The sequence below is a fragment of the Hemitrygon akajei genome, chromosome 5, assembly GCF_048418815.1.
Source record: "Hemitrygon akajei chromosome 5, sHemAka1.3, whole genome shotgun sequence".
In the NCBI taxonomy this organism is placed as follows: Eukaryota; Metazoa; Chordata; class Chondrichthyes; order Myliobatiformes; family Dasyatidae; genus Hemitrygon; species Hemitrygon akajei.
This window is the reverse complement of record NC_133128.1, coordinates 133,605,403-133,623,760: the sequence shown is the minus strand read 5'-3', so window position 1 is coordinate 133,623,760 and position 18,358 is coordinate 133,605,403. Positions and strand designations below refer to the sequence as shown.

Genomic DNA, 18,358 nt, shown 5'->3' with positions numbered 1-18,358 from the left:
CTACATCTTACCCTCCCCTCTTATATAGGTCTCCATTTTTTTCTATCATCCACGTGCCTATCTAAGAGTTTCTTAAGTGGCCCTAATGTATCTGCCTCGACCACCACAGCCGGCAGAGTTTTCCATGCACCCGCAACTCTTCTGTGTATATAAACTTACCTGTGATATCCTCAGCATATGTTGCAGCAATCACCTTAAAACTATGCCCTGTTATTAGCCATTAGACTTAGTTTATGACTTATAGACTACTATTCTCATCACTGTTTCATCATCATCGCTAATCTCTTCATGATCCACTGGCTGCTAATATCACATCTCTTTTCTAACAAATGATTCCCTTCCTTCCAAACCCTGATGTGGATTTCACCCATCCTGTTTTGTAAGGAAAATATTTGAAGTATTCAACTTTTTTTTTTCCAAATGGAAGTGATTTTGATGGGGAAAGGTAACAAGCTTTTCCTCATCCCAACCCAAGGTAATGAGATTTATTAATAAGAGAGAGAAGCAACTAGGAATAACTCAGGCAAATAAGAAATATTAAACCAATATGTAAATAGTCTGTGTGGGCTTCTGTAATGGTGATGAATATTATTCCTGGCATGTAACAAACAAATGAGGTGCTGTCAATCTGTATCCATTAGCTACTGACCATCATAATGATTTGTGGACCGGGGTAAATGTGTTATTGACTAATTTCAGAAAAGCACAGAATAATTCTATAATTTAATTTGCCACCCTTTTGTTACTATAGCTTCCTACCATTGGAATCAATAGCCCAGTTAATCTTGCAGATATAATTTATCATATTTAAAATATTTGCTGACTTTTAATTCTATCGTACCTGTTATGCTAATAGAACACAACAGATAATAAATTGCAACGTGTTTCCAGTGAGCCAATTTAGATATAGCAAACTCCTACAGTCAACGATATGATAATCATCTGTGGTTGTGAATTTAAGGGATGAAGATTGACTAGAAAATTACAAGAACTCCCCTGCACCTCTTCCAAGTGGAGTGTTATCTTTAAAATCCTACTTGATTAGGCTGCAGTTTAACTTCTTAGCTGATATCTGATTGATCAAAGTACTTTGTAAGGGATGAAAGACTATAAAGAATGAGCCCTAAACAGAATAGTTCCACATACGTTCATCATTTAAATGACCTGAACAGCTAGAAGCATATAATCCAAAAGGTTAATAGAATACTGGCTTTTTATCTAAAAGACTAGAAGATAAGCGAGTTGAGGTTGTATTTCAACAATATCGAACCCGATTTAGCCACACTGGGTAATTTTTTTCTCACAATGTAGAAGAAGATCAGGACTGTGCTAACCTTCAGAGAAATCCTATCATGCCCACACTTCATCTATTCACTGCATCCCATTCTTCCTTCTATCACCCAGTTCTACATTCCACTTCCCTTTGGACTATCTTACAGTGACCAATTAACTTAGCAGCCAGTACGTCTGTTGGATGTGGGCAGTAAATGGACCATCTAGACATCGTGAGTACAGGGTGGAATTCAGATCACCCCAGGTGTGAGATAGCAGCTGTACCTGCTGTGCCATTATGTCACCCCTTTGGTTTTTGGGCATCACACTTCAGTACCATGCATTGGTCTTGCAAAGAAAATTTACAAAAATGATACCTGGACTTAGAAGATCATTTTGCAAGAAGAAGATAAACAACTAAAGATGCTTTCCTTTTATGTCTGGAAAGATTAAAGTGTGATTTGAGTAATTTTTTTCAAGATATGATGAGGAAAAAATGAGGTGGATGAATAGTCATGTTGAGGTTGAGAACTGTGAGAGTTAAAACCGGGCTCTTCAGGAGCGAGGTTGGACAACATTTTGACATGCAAAGGGTGACAGAAATTCAGAACTCTTTTCCATAATTTTACATCTGAGTTTCATCATTTTTTGCTAACATAAGCCAGGTGTAGGATATTAGAACAGTGCAATGAGCTCGAGAGGTGAAGAGTCCAACAGTGTATTGATAGTGCAATATTTCCTCAGGTTCTGCACTGGAATGTCAACTTTAATTTTCCTGCTTAAGCATCTAGAGTGGGACCTAAAACTGCAATTTTCTAGCTCTGAGGTATGAGTGCATTCATTGAACCATGCTGACATGCAGTTGGATTACTACTCCCTCTGAATTGTATTCCCTTAAACATCCCCACTCACAAAGTACGATGTTTTATAATGGTTAACAAAATCAAACAGAAACTGCTATACTTCAGTACAGAGGGAAAATAACCCACCATAGAGAACTCCACCAAGTGATTCCTCTATTCCTAGTCCGAGTGGAAGTGCTTAAAGTAGTTTTTTCCCCCCAGACCGCCGTCTGATTATAGTTGAAATCCACTATTTTGTATATTTCAGGTATTGGATCTCCATTGTTGATTTATAGTTATTATCCTCCAGTTACAATATTTTGACAGTGAATTAATCCATCTGCTTTCAGTAACTGTCTTCAACTCATTCCATTCTACAGGAAAAATAATCCTACTTTCCTTGTGAGATGTTGCTGTGGTTTCCATCATGATATGCAGTTGTCGCAGATTGTATGACCTTTTTAACATTGTATTCTGAAACCTGTCTGTTGAACTGTTTTTTTGTAATCAACTTTGTTCTGTGCCCTGTTCTAGCTAGGTTCTACCCTACTGATTTTGCATCATGATATTAGCAAAGTTTCTGTTTCCCTCCCCAGATTCCACAGGGAAGGATGTGGGCCCTATGCTAGGTTTGAAGAAGTCTAGCTCGCTCGAGAGTTTGCAGACAGCTGTTGCAGAGGTCAGGAAGAATGAACTCCCTTTCCACAGACCCCGACCTCACATGGTCCGTGGCCGAGGCTGCAACGAGAGCTTCAGGGCTGCAATTGACAAGTCTTATGATGGACCAGAAATTCCTGATGATGGTAAGAACGCTTCAATGCACAATTTTTCTTATTATTGGTTTGACTTTTCATTCGGGGTTGGTTTTCCATAGTAGAAAATCTACATGGGTATTTTTATTTCATGCGTACTTTCTCTTGGTTTTTTCATGACCCACAATGCCGGCTGAGTTTCATAGAATTAGTTACTGGATTGATGGAAGAACAGCAAACAGTTTTACTACTTTCTGAATCCTGTATTTGAATGCGATTGTTCTGAATTGGGAATGATTTTAGTTATTGTGCTGTACTGTTCCATGGAAAGTGATGTTCTGGGCCAGTAAATTCTCTTTCACGGAATACTTTTGAATGCTGATTGGTTTTGGAGTTACTGAAGAACCGGAATACAAAATAGTTACAGTTTTTGATACTTAGACTTCATTTGATCAGGAAGTGGAGAAGACTGTTTATTCTTACAACCTGAAAAATGTAACACCATCGATAGTGTTTATGTGGAGGGAATCAATAAGTAAGGGGCGATGCTTAAAGATAAGTGATCACTCTTTTAAGGCCGATGGCTCTGACGAGTGTGAGTCAGAGAACCTCTTCTTCGAAAGCTGGTAAAAGTAGAGCGGAAGTATTGTTCAGGCAGAAGTCAATAGATAATTGATAGTGAGGGGATGGTGGTTAAAGATTTGTAAGGGTAGTCAGAAACTTGGAATTGAAATTACGATCATATGATCTACTGAATGGCAGAGAAGGTTCAAGGTGCTGTGTTCTACTGCTTTTCTGAATTTTCATGCCCATAATCTCATTGTATTTTTTAGTTAGGTCATGGTTAAACTGCATCCCAATTCCACTTGCCTACCTTTGTCCTGTACCTTTTAAATCTTCTACCCAACAAATTCTGTCAATTTGTTGATTACTCATCAGCACTTTGCAGTCCTCACGAAGGGTCTCAACCTGAAATACCAACTGTTTACTCTTTTCCATAGATGCTGTCTGGCCTGCAGAGTTCCTCCAGCTTTTTGTGTGTGTGGCTTTGATTTCCATCCTCTGTAGATTTTCTCATGTTTGAAATTCTGTCAATGTCATTTCTAAAGTTTTCAGTTAGCCCATAACTTTGTCTTTTGGGGAAGTATTTTTCCAGATACTTTCTGCCCCCCATCCTTAAAATCTTCTTTACAATCTCGCATTTGATTTTTCTTCCATCTGATGCACTTGCTTTCTCAAGCCCATCTCATCACGTTGTCGCTACCTAGCGATGAAGAATTTTAAAACTTAGCTGAAATCAGAACGTATTAGAATTAGTTGCAGAATTGTAGTACAAGATGTTCTCATTAAAACTTAGTATTAGGCATTTCTCCACCACCCGTCAAACTTTTTATGAAGTTGTTCACCATTTTTCTTCAAAATTGCCATCTTTAACGATGCTTTGAATTAAGAGCAGATGCTGAGACCATGTTGGTAATTCAGCAATATCGTGATTTAATTAAAGCAGAAAATGCTAGAAACACGTAACAGGCCAGCAGCATCTGTTGATACAAGAAACAGAGTTGATGTTTCTAGCTTAGGACCACTTCTTCTATTCCCGGCATCTGCAGTTCCGTTTTGTGATTTTCATCATTTGATTAATCCACTTAAACTGAGAAGAAATTGGAGTAAGAAGAGAACAGTGGGGAGGGAGGCTTCCCTTGTCCTTCAAGTGGGACATTAAACCCTATAATTGCACAGAATGGACAACACAGCTCATAGAAACCAAGTAGTACATAATCCCCTTTGTGCTCTGCTGGACTCGTGGTTTGTCCTTCCTTATCTAATTCCATAAGTATGTTTCATTATTCCCTTCTCCATCACATTTTTTATTAGCTACCACACTACTCCTCTGAGCTTGTTCCATATTCTCACCAACACTCCAGTATCAAATTTTCTTCTGAATGATCTTCTTTGTCTTCTTGATAATGGTCCATAAAGTTAATCTTTATTTTTGTTCTTCTCCTTGAGTGGAAATACTCTACTTATGTTCTCCTTTTCAAAGTCTTTCACAATTTCACAGATCTGAATGAGTAAGGACTGCTAATTTATTTATTTTTTCCCTGATGGGTATAATAATGCAGACCTTCTGTTATCAATGTAAATACATTTTGCACTCTCCACGGCACTTCTGTGCCCTCTATATATCTAATAGCCATTGTCCTATTTATCTGTTCTGGTGAATTCTAAAAGATGCAACGTCAGTGCCCCAATAAGAGAAAGGAATACACTGATGCACTTCAGAAGTGAAAACGAGGCGAAGCTGTATAAACGAAATAGTGAAATGTTCAAAGTGGGAAAGGAGCTGGGAGACTTGAGGTTTCACAAACATGAATTTGTGAAGGATGTCAATAAGGTTATTAATAAAACATGCAAGTCCCCTGTGCTTGCTAATAGAGTCGTAGAGCACAAAGGCAGGGGACCTGTGGCAAGCCATTTAAAGTCAATGGTAATGCCTCATTGAGTAAATTGTGCCCATTCTGGGACATCAGGTCCTTGGAGAGGGTTCAGAGGCGATCTAGCAGAATGGGAGCATGAGGGAATTTCAATTTATGAAGCGATTAGAGAAGCTGATGTAAAATCCTTGTAACAGATAAGGTTACAGGGAGATTTAATATTCAAAACTACTACGGACTTTAAAAGGGTTAATAGAAAAATAAGCAAATGGGTCAAGTTATCAAACATTGATTTTAAGATTTATTTTATTTTGTGATACAATGTGGAATAGGCCCTTTCGGCTTTCGGCTCTTTGAGCTGAGTTGCCGGTCAACCCCCAAAAACCCAGATTTAACCCTAACCTAATCACAGGACAATTTATAATGACCAGTTAACCCACCCAGTACGTCCTTGGACTGTGGGAGGAAACGGTACCACCTGGAGAAAACCCACGCATTCCACGGGTCCTCATTAGAGAGGACGCCAGGCTTGAACTCCTAACCCCAAGGCCCCGTGCTGTAATAGTGTCGCTCTAACCGCTACGCTACCGTAACACCCATGATGATTGACAAAATGTGCCAGGGATGTGCTGAAAAGAAATCTTCTCAGCAAAGGCAGAAAGTGATTGTGATAGGATCTGAAGGTGGGGTGAAAGCAAGCTCACTGTGATAGGTAAAAGCATGAATTTTCAAGTCAGTGGGGAAAGAGCAGCCGGTGGAACCGGTTGTCAGCTCTTCTGGTGCACTGCCACCATCGCTGTTGGCCGAGTGACCTCTTTTTCCGCAGAATGATTCTCCTGCTGTTTTGCATAAACCTTTCCAAAGGGGGGGTGTGATAATTATCTGGTCATTCCAACTTGTTATTTATGGGACATTAGCGAAGCCAACTTGCCTGCCTCATTTATTTATATAATGGTAGTCATTTCAGTCATAAAATAATTCACTGTGTAATGTGCTTTAAAACATTTCAGTAAAATAAAATGCTGTTACTCAGAACATTTGTCCTCTGATTAGGAGCACTAAATACAAAAATTTGCACACTGTACTCCTTCACTGAAATTTAGCTCCATTGAAGCAAGTAGATCTGCATTTTGGGGGTGAGCTATTGCTCACAGATGCTACTGTATTGCAGACTCAGCACTCCTCATCTGAGAGCGAATTTCTCCAGCTACATTCCTATGACAGTAGTAGTTTGTGTTTCAGGGCTGGGATAGCTTCAGAAGAAAGGGTTTGTAACAATGGTTAAAGGTCATGGTTGGGTCAGGCTCAAGGCTTATCCAGGATGGTTTTGCAAATCGTATTTTATTCATGATTAATTTTCCTGTGAATCATTGGATATATTTTTAACATGAAAACTATTTTTCAGTTGCAGAGCCAAATCTTTATGCTGTTGAGATGGCAAGTGATATATCACAAAGGCACTTTGGCTGACTGAAGACAGGGCTATAGACATGGTTTATCTTACCATTCCTTTCCTCATATCACTAGCAGTTGATTACTGGCTTATTTCACGCATGAGAAGGAGCTGGTATCTCATGAGCAGTTTCATTTCTTTTGAGTTGTAGGTTTTCAATATTCATGAAAATCATTCCAATAATAAACCGCTTGTGGTATAATAGCCAACATTTGTTTATATGACAGACACGATGACTTCAGCTGCACATTGCTGTTATTAATTTTTTATGCCTATATACAAGGTCACAGCAAATTAATTTTTGTAGCACAGTTAACATTTGATTTTTTTGTGTGTTTTATGATTTTGCTGAATTCTTTTCTCATTCTATATGTACTTAAGCTATATTTTGGGAAACACAAGCGATTCTATCCTTTTAACTTGCCACCTATTGCCGAAGGGTGATTTAACGTTATGTAGAAGAGTAGAAAGAGACCACTCAGAGCTTTGATTGCTAGTCGGTGAGGCCATGACTGATATGTACCTTAGCTCAATTTGCCCCTATTGGTTTCATACCCTGTAACTAACAAACTATAAATCTATGTTTTGAAATTTTTCATTGATTTCCATCCTCCAGAGTTTAATTTGCAGAGGAAATTCCATAGTTCTGGCACTGTTTGGGTGAGGGTGCTTAATCAACTTTGATCTTCACTCAAGTTTTTGTTCCAGATTGCTCCCCATATTGTATTTCTCTATGCCTATCCCATGGCTGGCCTTTAATGTTTTAATTGTATTTTTTGGCTCTTCCTGCAACACCATTCAGGGCCCTAAATAGTCTTTCCAGGTGAGGCAGTCATTCCTGTGTGAATCCACCACTGTTTTTTTATTGCATCTGATGCTCTCAGTGTGGTCCCCTCTACATTGGTGATACCCAATGCAGAGTGGGGGGATTACAGCATCCACCCTTCGTTCTGTTTGTCGTATCAACCGGGATCACTTAGTGGTGACCCATCTTAATTCCACTTCACATTCTCCCACTGATATCTATGTATATACCCTCCTCTGCTGCCAGCTTGAGACAGGGCATGGATAAGAGGAACAGCACCTCATGTTTCTTCTTGGAATTCTCCAACCTGATGGCATGAACATTGATTTCTCTAACTTCTAGTAACCACACCCCTCTGTTCCTTCCTCCTTCTCCCCTTATCACACCAGTCCCCATCACTTTACCTCTTAACCTCCTTCCACTCTCCAATACTCTTCATCTGCCTATCACCCACATATTCTCCCTGCTGATTCCCTCCCCTTTACCTTATTCCATGCTCCATCATCTTTTCCTATCAGATTACATCTTCAGCTATTTATCACTTCGATCTATCACCTCCTATCTTCTTACATCATTCCTGCTCTCTCTCTTCCCTCATTTGCCTATCAGTCCCCTCTCCCCCACCTCACCTGGATCCATCTGTTGCCAGTTCTTGCTCAACCCCTTCTCCCTGTCTTTTATTCTGGCTATCTTCCTTCTTTCTTTCCAGTCCTGATGAAGGTCTTGATCTGAAACTTTGACTGTCCATTTCCTTCCAGAGACACTGCCTGTTCTGTTGAGTTTAGCCTTTTGTATGCTGCTCCGGATTCCAGCATTTACAGTCTTGTGACTGTATTTTAGGAAGTAAGTTATTTTGTCTTAATATCTTGTATGTGAACCCATGCTGCACTCCCTCCAAGACTAATATATCTTTATCAGGTATGCCGCCCAAAGGAAATCCTGGAATGGTAAAAAAAAAATGCTTTCAGTAATGGTGACTAGAAAATCAGGATACTGTGAAAAATTATATCTAGTACACTCATGTTCTTCAGAGAATGGGAAAAATTGCCTTACCCACCCAGTCTGGCCTTTATGTGATTTCAGATGCACAATGATGTACTTGACTTAACTGCACTGAATTGACCTAAGATTTCACTTGATTCAGGGGCAATTAAGAGTGGGAAATGACTACTTGATGCCAAGGTCCTGTAAATCAATAAATAGAACAAAACCAGATGCAGTTCTCCAGATGTAATCTAAAGTGAGCTTTATACAACACATGCATAGCTTCTGTCACTTAGAATTTGGGCCCTTTGAGATGAAGACTAACATTCCGTGAGCCTTTTAAATTGTTTCTGTTGTGTTCACATGATTCTCCTGCAAGGACTACCAACGCAGTGATGAAAAGACTTTGTCTTCTTGGTCTTGAGTACAACCCTCGCTACAATATGGCACAGTGGTTAGTGCATCGCTTTACAGCACCATCTGTAAGATCAGGGTATTTAAACTGATAGAGATATTTAAACTGTAATAATATTTTCTCACTTTCACCAACAAGTTAGCTGATTGTTTTCTTTGGATTCTCGCCGTTGCCTGTAAGGAATGTACACCGTCTCCCCATGGTTACTTCTAGGCACTCTGTTTTCCTACCACGTTTTAAAGATGTACAATTAGGGTTTGCTGTGATGGTGCTGGAAGTGTGGTGACACTTGTGGGTTACCCCAACACAGTCCTCACTGATTTAACACAAAGCAGCACATTTCACTGTATGTTTCGATATATGCGATATATAAAGCTAATCTCTGCGTACGTGTTCCAACTTCATTATGGCCGCAGGCTTGAATCAGTGGCTTTGTGGCAACCTGTACATAATTACATTAAAACAACAAAAGCCATTTGAATGTCCCGTGCATGTTCAAGTTGCAGATGTACAGGCTCACATTTAACTCTGTGGCCTTTGCATGGCAGGAATTGTGCCTGTGGATGAGAAGGCCCTTACAAATTCAGCAGGAAATACCTGCATTAAAGCCACTTACACAAAATGTTGATAGGTTCCTCTGAAGAGAGGTGACTGGGGGTTCGCGTGATATAAATGAGAATATTAAATGTCCCTCTGAGTTTGTAATGCACCTCTTTAAACTAAAATATAAACAAACCCTATAACTTATTTATGAAGCTCTGACAGTTATTATAATCAAAAAACATTTTGGATGAGAAAGAAATAGGATTGTTATTCCCACTTGTGAGGCCAAGTAAAAGCTATTGTGGAAATACAAATCCCATGTCAATGCCCTTCCATTACAAATTCTTAAATTATTAATGGATTGTTTGGACAACCTCAGAAAATAACTGGTATTGAAGGGAGAGGTTTCAAATGCTACTGCATTATGAACAATATTTAAACTGTAACTATTTTTTCTCTCTTTCACCTACACATTTTCTGATTGTTTTCTTTGGGTTTAGAATTTTAAAGCTAAATAATCCTTCCACCGATATGTTATTAAGCCTCATCACTAAAATTACCTCTGTTAATTAGGATCTAACATTAAAAAGGAAAGCCTTGCATTTACAAGGCATCTTCAACAAGACTGGACATCACTTTTAGGAGTGCAGTCATTGCTAAAATGTAAGAAATGCAGCAGTTAATCTGTGCACAGTGAGTCACTAGATAGTGACCAGTTCAGTTGTGTATTAAGGGAAGGTACAGTCCAGGACAGTGTGGTGAATTGTTCTGCTCATCATGTTGTACTGTGATATCTGTGATGTTCATTGTGATGCAGATGGGATTCACCATACCACGTTAAATAAACCTCAGCCTAGCTTTTTAAGTTCAAGGCACTGGCGTGCAATTTAAATCCACCACCGCCTGACTTGGAAGTGAGCATGCCAGTACTGAATCAGAAATGACATCCCTCTCACTGCACATACATTGATTATGAGTATTAAGCACGCAGCTCTAGACTTGATTTACATTGGGAAAGAAAACAACTGAAGGCTGCACACTGTTTCCTTCCTTGAGGTGATCTGCTTGTCATACTTTGCACTGTGTCAAACATCAATCTTCCGCTCCTAGCTGGATATGTAGCTTGGCAGGCGGTGTACTGACACATGTCACGCTAATAGATCTTCAATCAAAAATTCACTGTGGTTCCCCACCACAACTCCTATATAGTACAGGTTACAATAAAACATCCCTGCACTCGTGTTAATGCTTATGTTTCCCCTGTGCCTTTATGGCAGGAACTGAATGAAGCCCTTTAACCTCTGAAACACCAGGTTGTTGGCCAAGAGCCATCACAGGGACTTGAAACACGGGCAAAGGCTGATATTCTACTGAGACTCCTCCAAAGAGGGGCTGGTAACTGCTCTCCTTTCCTTTATTTGTCCTTCAATAGGTCACCAGCGTCATATCTGGCTGCTTCACATCTTGGTATGGCAACTGCTCTGCCCAAAGCCAAAGGAAACTGCGGCAAGTTGTGAACACAACCCAGTCCATTATGCAAAATAACTTCCCCTCACTGACTTTCTCTACATTTCCTGCAACCTAGGCAAAGCAGTCAACATAATCACCCATCCCTGTTATCCTCTCCTCTTCTCTCTCCCATTGGGCAGAAGATACAAAAGCCTGACAGCATGTCCCACCAAAGGACAGATTCTGTTGTCATTAGACTTGTGAACCAACCTCTCGTACTGAATCCTTGGAAACACAAGAGGCTGCAGGTGCTGGAATTTTCTTTATCCCCTCCCCTATCAGGTGCAACCTGCCTGTCATCTTCCACCCCTTCTCAGTCCATCAATCACCCCGGACTCCTTTCCCACCACTACACTTCCCCTCTTTATACTGGCCATCTCACTTTCCTACTCCCATGAACACGAGGAAAGGTCTTGGCCTGAAACGTCGACCTTTCCATCCTTTCCATAGATGCTGCTTGACCTGCTGAGTTCCTCCAGCATTGTGTGTGTGTGTGTGTGTGTGTGTGTGTGTGTGTGTGTGTGTGTGTGTGTGTGTGTGTGTGTGTGTGTGTGTGTGTGTGTGTGTGTGTGTGTGTGTGTGTGTGTGTGTTTGTGTGTGTGTGTATGTGTGTGTGTGTGTGTGTGTTGCCTTTGTACTCTCACTCCTGGTGCAAGGCTTTGACCCAAAAATCCTTCCCCCCCCCCCCCCAGACTGCTCCTTGACACACTGAACTCTTTTACCACATAGTTTTTGCTCTTGAACTTTTGATCTCCAAATCTACCTCGATGTAGCCCTCACATTTTATTTGTCTACCAGCACTTTCTCCATAAATGCAACACTATATATTTCTTTACATCTCCTTAATGTAATTATGTATGGCATGACACACAAACAAAGGCTTTCCACTGTATCTCTGTGCATGAGACAATAATGAACCAATAATCCAAAGCTGAGGATGAGAGAGGTTGAGACTGAAAGAGGCACAGCCCCCACGTGCCCCCCCCCACTAAACCTGAGGCACCACAAGGAAGTTCACAAATCCACAGTTTAATATACTCATCCTAAAATAGTTAAATTCAAATCTCTGTGCATGTGTACATAGAACCATGGAACACTACAGCACAGAAAACAGGCCATTTGGCCCTTCTAGTCTGTGCCGAAACTTTATTCCGCTAGTCCTATTGACCTGCACCCAGTCCATAACCCTCCAGACCTCTCCCATCCATGTATCTATCCAATTCCCCCTAATGTTCCCCCTAAACCTTTCCCCTTTCACCCTAAAGCCATGTCCTCTCATAATTATCTCTCCTAATCTAAGTGGAAAGAGCATACTCGCATTTACTCTGTCTATACACCTCATAATTTTATAAACCTCTATCAAATCCCCCCCTCATTCTTCTACGCTCCAAGGAATAAAGTCCTAACCTGCTCAATCTTTCCCTGTAACTCAACTGCTAAAGACCTGGCAACATCCTAATAAATCTTTTCTGCACTCTTTCAATCTTACTGATATCCTTCCAATAGTTAGGTGACCAGAACTGCACACAATGCTCCAAATTTGGCCTCCCCAATGTCTTATACAACCTCACCATACCATCCAAATTCTTATACTCAATACTTTGATTTATGAATGCCAGGATGCCAAAAGCCTTCTTTACAACCCTGTCTACCTGTGATGCCACTTTCGGGGAATTATGTATCTGAATTCCCAGATCTCTTTGTTCCTCCGCACTCCTCAGTGCCCTAGCATTTACTGTGTATGTCCTACCTTGATTTGTCCTTCCAAAATGCAACACCTCACACTTGTCTGCATTAAATTCCATCTGCCATTTTCTGGCCCATTTTTCCAGTTGGTCCAGATCCCTCTGCAAGCTATGAAAGCCTTCCTCGCTGTCCACAACGCCTCTGTCTTAGTGTCATCAGCAAACTTGCTGATCCAATTTACCACATTATCATCTAGATCATTGACATAGACAACAAACAACAATGGTCCCAACACAGATCCCTGAGGCACACCATTAGTCACAGACCTCCAGTCTGAGAAGCAGTCATCCACTCCCACTCTCTGTCTTCTCCCACATAGCCAATTTTGAATCCAGTTTACAACCTCTCCATGGATACCTAGTGTCTGAGCCCTCTGAACTAACCTCCCATGTGGGACCTTGTCAAATGCCTTACTGAAGTCCATGTGTACAACATCCACAGCCTTTCCTTCATCTACTTTCTTGGTAACCTCCTCGAAAAACTCTACAAGATTCATTAAACACGATCTACCACACATAAAGCCATGCTGACTATCCTTAATCAGCCCTTGGCTGCCCAAATACTTGTATATCCGAACTCTCAGAACACCTTCCAATAATTTACCTACTACTGATGTCAGGCTCACCGGCCTGTAATTACCTGGTTTTCTTCTGGAGCCTTTTTTAAACACCGGAAGAACATGAGCTACCCTCCAATCCTCTGGCACTGCACCCGTTGCTAAGGAGATTTTAAATATTTCTGCCAGGGTCCCTGCAATTTCTACACTAGTCTCTCTCAAGGTCCGAGGAAATATCATGTCAGGCCTGGAGGATTTATCTGCCTTTATTCGCTGTAAGGCAGCAAGCACCTCCTCCTCTTTAATCTCTATATGTTCCATGACACTACTGTTTGTTTCCCTTCCTTCCACATACGCTATGCCAGTTTCCTGAGACATCTGGTCATTATCACATGATGAATTAGTGCATTGGTGATTCAGTGAGAAAATTCTCACCAGCCACACAGGAGGTCCACGTTTGCCTCCCTGCCAGTGCAGCATTGACTTTGAATGGCAAGGCAGTGCAACTTTTGGAGTTGCCTCACGGTGCCGTACACCAGGCACTGTCTGTGTGGAGTTTGCACTTCCTCCCTGTGACTCTATGTGTTTCTCCTGAGTGCACCTGTATAATTCTATGGCCCCAGGAGATGTATTTTGGTAGGTTAATTTTCTACTTCTTCTTTAATCCTTTTCTCTCCTTATGGAGCATAGGGCTTCAACAAAAGTCCTCCACTTCCTGTGATCTCTAGCAGATGTTTTTGCAGTCTCCCAAGTTTGGCCGGTGGCTTTCAGTTCATCCAAAAGCCTACGCCTCCAGGTTTGCTTTGGGCGACCTCTTCTTCTCTTCCCTTGTGGATTCCATTCGAGTGATTGTTGAGTGACATTCGACTGGCTCTTCCTCAAGCTGTGGCCGACCCATCTCCACTTCCTCCTCCTTATCTGGAATACAATGGGCTCTTGGTTTGCTCTCTTCCATAGGTCTAGGTTTGACACTCTGTCGTACCACTTGAGGCGGAGGATCTGCCGGAGGCATTTGTTGAGAAAGGTCTGGACCTTGTTGCAGCTGGTGTTAGTGATTCTCCATGTTTCGGATCCATATAGCAAGATGGTTTTGACAAAGATGGCCGTAGATCTCCAAACAGGTCGCAGGGTTGTGAAGGCATGTTGGGCTTTTCCGATCCTCATCTGTACCTCCTGATTTACTGATTTTGCTTCCGAGGTAGGTGAATTTGTCTACGTCTTCAACTATTTGTCCTTCAATCCGTAATGGCTCCTCTTGTTTATTATTCATGCGTAGAACTTTGATCTTCTCCTGACTGATCTTAAGGCCTACTCGCTGTGAGGTCTTTCCCAAGGAATCTACTTTCTTCTGCATATCTTGAAGCCAGTGTGAGAGAAGAGCGAGATCATCTGCAAATGCCAGGTCTTCCAATTTCCCTGTTAACGTCCACTGGATGCCTCTCTCTGAGCCAGCACAGGCTGTTCTTGTAGCCCAGTCGAGTACCACAAGAAAAAGTAGAGGCGACAGCAGGCATCCCTGTCTAACTCCAGTAGTGATTAGGAACTCTTCGGACAGTCTCCCATCGTGGATGATCCTGCATAAGAAGCCATCATAAAGCTGCTTGATGATATTCACCATCTCTTCCGGTACACCATAGTGTCGTAAGATGCTCCACATTGACTTTCTGTCCAGGCTGTCAAATGCCTTCTCAAAATCAATAAAACACACATATAGTGGGGTTTGCCATTCTATTGTCTGCTCCACAATGACTCTAAGTGTAGCTATCTGGTCAATGTATGATCTCCCTTTCCTGAACCCTGCCTGCTCATCTCTAAGTCTCTGGTCAATGGTGTCTTTCATCCGCTCCAAGATGACCCTGGTGAGAACTTTGCTAGGAATGGACAACAAGGTGATCCCCCTCCACTTGCCACACAGTGAAAGATCTCCAGATTTTGGCAGCTTCACAAGGAGGCCCTTCTTCCAATCTGATGGGATCTCTCCTGTTCTCCATATCAAATTCAGCAGAATATGCAAATGGTCCACCATAACCTCTCCACCCTCTTTCAATGCTTCTGCAGGAATGTTGTCTTCTCCAGCAGCCTTGCCATTCTTCAGGCTTTTCAGGGCTTTTCGAATTTCTTGCTTGGTGATTTCACCTATATTTGAAATCAGAGTTTACCCTCTCCTAGATAGGCTGCCATCCAAGGCTAACAAGTCCTATCTAGCCAGGTTTGGAATCGGAGTTCCTTCTCCTAGGCTATGTTGGTTCGCGGCACCTTCTTCCATATTATCCGGTGCACCCCTCACACGAGGGATCCTCCATCCACCACCCAGGGGACGAGCCTCAACGCCGTATAGCCCCAGTGCGAGGTAATTTTCTACTTGGTGTTGGGTAACTTATCATGGAGCAGGCCACAGCTGTAATTGTATTTTGGTAGACAATATTTAGCCAATATATCTTCCTCATTGTTTTCAGATCTCATTATACCGTAGATTGTCAGCCTTGTATCATTTTACCCTATCCACCATCAACTCCAGCCCAATCCCTGGATCCATACATGGTCACAGATGATACATTTTTAATGAAGAATATTTGCAACTATTTTGCAGTGATATACAGGTATGTGACCTTGAGTCTAGAACTACTGAAATATACAGCAAGAAGTTTGCGCAGAATATCTAACCATCGTCATCATTAATCAAAATGAAATAGGGCAGCTGTTGGCAGTCCAGACCAAGTGGCATATTAGAGTTCAGTTTTCGTGACAATGTAGCAAAGCACTTTACTGAAAAGACTGTGATAACCTGAATATCTTCCTCCAGAAACGCCAAAGCAATTGGAATTCGTTTGCAAATTTCAGTGTGACAATGGAGAGATTTTTGTTTGGAAAGAACATTATGGGATATGGAACCAAGGAAGCTAAATTGGACTAAGGTAGAGATCAGCCAAAGTCTAACTGACTTGGCTAACTGGCTGTCAGTATGCTTGTTATTTCCCTCCTGGATGGTCCATTCCTACCGATTAGCCAAACCACATCAGAATCGTAACTAAACTCTGACCATAAAAATGAAGATTCAAATTGTGTTATAAACTAAAATGAATATCCAGCTGAAGATGAACATGTTAAAAGTATTTCAGCTTGATCAACACACAAAATGCAGGTAATTTATAGTCACCACAGGAAGATACCATGCTTTTTGTTCTTATTCCTGTTTTTGATTAAATATGTCACTGACTGGAATGGGATTTCTAAGTTGCTTGTTCCTCCAACATTCTGTACTTGATGGTCATCTAGCTTGTCACCTATAGAATGATTTACAACCAAGCCCCGTTCATGTGGCTCGGAAAAACACATCCATACCTTTGTACCATGTATTTGGCCCTTTGTGTTTAGAATTCCCTCACCATAGTTCAGGGTCGTTTTAGATTACCATTTAAAGCTTTCATCTGCTTTCACTGGTGTTGTAATTTAGTTTGAAGGGGCATTCTGGGCTTCTTTTATCCATAACCACTTCTTCTTTGTTCATAACATCTAAATGATGATCATATCAGATTCACAGTACCACTAGGCACATTCTGTGGCATTCTCCCCTCTTTGGCCAATAAATAGAGTTTTGTATTAAGGTTAAGTGCTCAAAGAGATTCAGTAATGCCTGATTTCTGTGACAACTCTTTTCTATTAAGTTATGTCTTAAACTGCTGTAGGCTGTAGATCCAGCACCAGGATTGAGTGCATAACATCCCAGATGCTTGTGCATATGCTTTCATTATGAGTACCGAGTACCTCTGTGTTAAAAGGCCCAACCACTAACTACAGCCACCACTCACTTGTGCACACAGTACACTAGAATATGTGGATCTGAGGACTCACCAATAGACAATGCCTTAATTTGAAAGTAAATTTATTATCGAAGTACATATATGTCACCACCATAAACAACCCTGAGATTCATTTTCTTGCGGTCATTCACAACAAACACAAGAAGCAGAAGAGAATCAGTGAAAGACTATACCCAACCGGACGAACAAACAACCAATATGCAAATGATAACAACCGTGAAAGTACAGAAAGAAAGAAAAAAAGATAATAAATAAACAAACAAACCAACAAACAATGAATATCGAGATGAAGAGTCCTTGAAAGTGAGTCCATAGGTTGTGGGAACAATTCAGTGATGGGGTGAGTGAAGTTTAGTGAAGTCAACCACTCTGGTTCAAGAGCCTGATTGTTGAAGGTAAATAACTGTTCTTGAAACTGTTGGTCTGAGTCTTGAGGCTCTTGTACCTCATAGAAACATAGAAAACCTACAGCACAATACAGCCCTTTGGCCCACAAAGTTGTGCCGAACATGTCCCTATGTTAAAAATTACTAGGCTTACCTATAACCCTCTATTTTTCTAAGCTTCATGTACCTATCCAAAAGTCTCTTAGAAAGACCCTATCGTATCTGCCTCCACCACCGTTGCCGGCAGCCCATTCCAAGCACTCACCACTCTCTGAGTGAAAAAACTTACCCCTGACATCTCCTCTGTACCTACTCCCCTGCACCTTAAACCTGTGTACTCTTGTGGCAACCATTTCAGCCCTGGGAAAAAGCTCCTGACTATCCACACAATCAATGCCTCTGATCATCTTATACACCTCTATCAGGTCACCTCTCATTCTCCGTCGCTCCAAGGAGAAAAAGCCGAGTTCACTCAACCTGTTTTCATAAGGCATGCTCCCCAATCCAGGCAACATCCTTGTAAATCTCCTCTGCACCCTTTCTATGGCTTCCACATCCTTCCTGTAGTGAGGCGACCAGAACTGAGCACAGTACTCTAACTGGGGTCTGACCAGAGTCCTATGTAGCTGCAACATTACCTCTCCTAAATTCAATTCCACGATTGATGGAGGCCAATAACCACCGAGTCAACCTGCGCAGCTGCTTTGAGCATCCTATGGACTTTGACCCCAAGATCCCCCTGATCCTCCACACTGCCAAGAGTCTTACCATTAATACTATATTCTGCCATCATATTTGACCTATCAAAATGAACCACTTCACACTGATATGCATTGAAC

The 18,358-nt window shown here is 41.3% G+C and overlaps 1 protein-coding gene across 4 annotated transcripts in view; it reads left to right on the top strand.

The window, feature by feature from the left end:
• LOC140728185 (partitioning defective 3 homolog B-like) overlaps window positions 1-18,358 on the top strand; it is a 1,189,360-nt gene that overhangs the window by 672,996 nt on the left and 498,006 nt on the right. For all 4 annotated transcript variants that reach the window (XM_073046530.1, XM_073046528.1, XM_073046527.1 and 1 more), the window contains one exon: window positions 2,711-2,917. In XM_073046530.1, the coding sequence (XP_072902631.1) occupies window positions 2,711-2,917 (207 nt within the window). The remainder of the gene's footprint in view (window positions 1-2,710; window positions 2,918-18,358) is intronic.